Consider the following 2737-nt stretch of genomic DNA (forward strand, 5'->3'; position numbering starts at 1 on the left):
TGACGGGGCTCTGCAGCCCCACTCCCGGCAGCTTCCAACGGAACCGCGGCTGCCGTCATCACCCCCAAACCCAGCCTTCCGAAAGCCAGCCCCCGGACCCGGCGGCGGCCCCCGTGGGCGGTGCGTGTACTCACGGCTGCGAGGAGGAGGAGGAAGAAAAGGAGGAGGAAGAGCAGGTGTCCCTTGCAGCCAGAGTCCTCCTTCCCCCTCCTCGCGTTTTCTCAAGCCCTGAGCCACCCCCCTCTTCGCGCAGGCTGCGGGGCCGGGCCCACGCGTGCTCGCCGTCACACGTGGGAGGGAGCGGCGGGGCTGCGGGCGGGGGGGGCTGCGCCTTGCCATAAGCGAGTGGCCAGCTGAGCGCGGCGCTGAGCGGCTCGGGAGCGGCAAGAGTCAGGCAGCAGGCTCCCAGCCCCGCCGTCCTCCGCGGAAGCCGGCGGGGAGCCGAGCGGTGCCGACCGTCGGTGCCTCGCCGCCGGGAAGCTTCACCCGCAGCTGAGGAGGGACCGCAGCGGTCAGCGCGCACCGTCGGCATGGCGCGTACCATGAGACCCGACGACATCAACCCTCGGACGGGGCTGGTGGTGGCTCTGGTCAGCGTCTTCCTGGTGTTTGGCTTCATGTTCACCGTGTCCGGCATCAAGGGGGAGACTTTGGGAGACATCCCACTGCTGGCCATCGGGCCGGCCATCTGCCTGCCAGGCATTGCCGCCATCGCCCTCACCAGAAAGACTGATGGCTGCACCAAGTGGCCCAAGAACAAGCGTCCATGCTGTAAGGAGAGCAGGGACCGGGACGTGATGGAGCTGCTGAGAACTCCTTCAGATCTGGAATCTGGCAAGGGAAGCTGTGACGAATTGGCCAAGGTGTACCAGAAGGACCGGAGAGTGTTGCGGGGTGAGGACTCGGTGTCCATCTGCACCACCACCACCTCAGCCACCACAGGAGAGTGCAAGATCCTCATCAGAAAGGTGGACCAGGAGAAGATGCTGAGGTACCTGGATACCTGCTACCCGGAGATGCCGGGGAATGTGTTTGTGGGAGATGGCTCCACGTACAGTGCCTTAGAGAAGAGCTCTTCTCCCAGCAGGGACAACGCTGCTTGCCCAGATGTCGAAGACAACATTTTTGTTGTTCCCAAAGACAGTATCATTGTCTGCTCCTACAAGGAGAACAGCCCTTATGACAAATACTGTTGTTACATAAACCCTACTGGAGTCGCCTCGGACCAGGAGACCATAGTGTGAACAGTGCATACTTTATGTATATGTATGTATTTATACAAAAACTACAACAACTTCTTGATAGGGGATAATATAGCTGACTGCACTGCATGGGACAATCCTGATACTATTACAATTTAACCTGCTATGTGACTGATACTCAAACCTTTTGTGCCTGAAATACTTTCTGTAAGTAAATGAGCATGTTTAAAGGTTAAAGAATTCAATTTTTCATTTTGGAAAAAAAAAATCTATTTCAGTTTCTGCCCTTTCCTTCCTTTCGTTTTCCTGCCACTCGTTGTACACAGACCCGCAGACACAGAGCAGGAGGTCAGTAGGGATCGGGAGCTGAGCCAGGATTCTCGAGTGTCTGTAGGAAGGATGGGGGCCTGAAGAGGTCTCAGCAGCGGTGTTGCTTTGTGTGGGGAGGGATGGAGAGATGCCAGCATGCCCTCTGACCGCTGGCTGATGTTGGGAAGTATGGAAGCAGTGTGCTTCTTCTTCTTCCTGGCAGGATTTTATTTTCCTGTTTCAAGAAACTGATGTGCTGTGTGGCTCTTCTGAAAGACTTCAGGAGCCACACAGGCCCAGGGGAGTTTTCGGACGGATAATGCATTAACCATTGCATGAAAGGTACAGGTTTAACTCCAGTCCTCACTGATACTGAGTTCATGGGAATGTTTCTAACACTTTTGGGTTTTGTAGGCATACTTGACAAGGGGATTGCAGTGTTATCGTGGCACAGTTCTTGCAGGGAATAGGAGCAGATGTCAGTGGAGTCGAGATCTTAAAAATATATTTCAGTAACACTTAGGGAATAGGCTTACATGGGTTTTGCTCAGTGCTGGATCTGACTGTTCAGAAAATGTCATTTTTTATGTGCCTTTTCTACCATGCCATGGCTGATGAATGATCACAGTTCATGCAGGGGTGGAGGAATCTGAGGACCTGGCTGACAGATGTTTTTGTTCACTACGTATGGATACATAGCAAGAGAAATACAGGGTAATAGAACTAACCATTCAAAACCCATGGCTTACATACAGAAATGCAAATTCTGTTCTCTCCCTCAAAAGATTGCATGTTCCATGTAGTGTATGAAATTTTATCAGCAGCCATGTAGATGTCACAGACGTGACATGGTGTGATGTGTATGCTGAACACTGCTCCAAGGGCTGAGCCTCTAGTCAAAGGGTTACTAAAGTATGGAGTCATTTGCAAGCCGCTGTTGGTTCCTGGCTCCTATAATTCATAACCACTGCAAAAAGTTCCTCTGTGATAGCATTCCTTACAGTGCTCTCATTTCAGCAATTTTCAGTCCACTGTAACTTGCACTAGGCAAAAAAAAAAACAACACCCAACACCTGAATTATCCACATAGGAAGGAAGAGAAGCAGCCTTTGTCTTCTCACACTCTGAGACATTGTGCAGAAAGTGGCGAGGAGTTTCCCTCTGAAAGAAGGTGTTTGTCAGCTTTGCTTACCATGAAAGAGTTTGGAAAGTGAAGGACAACTTTA

The 2737-nt window shown here is 52.1% G+C and overlaps 1 protein-coding gene across 1 annotated transcript; it reads left to right on the plus strand.

Annotated features, from left to right (window-relative positions):
• The first annotated feature begins 530 nt into the window (after positions 1-530).
• On the plus strand, positions 531-1329 carry TMEM215 (transmembrane protein 215). The gene has a single exon (XM_042874257.1). It carries the CDS (start codon positions 531-533, stop codon positions 1242-1244), a length of 714 nt encoding a protein of 237 aa, XP_042730191.1. The 3' UTR covers positions 1245-1329.
• The last annotated feature ends 1408 nt before the right edge of the window (positions 1330-2737 follow it).

This window comes from Lagopus leucura, unplaced genomic scaffold (genome assembly GCF_019238085.1).
Source record: "Lagopus leucura isolate 7727_CA_CO unplaced genomic scaffold, USGS_WTPT01 Super-Scaffold_54, whole genome shotgun sequence".
Classification (NCBI taxonomy): domain Eukaryota; kingdom Metazoa; phylum Chordata; class Aves; order Galliformes; family Phasianidae; genus Lagopus; species Lagopus leucura.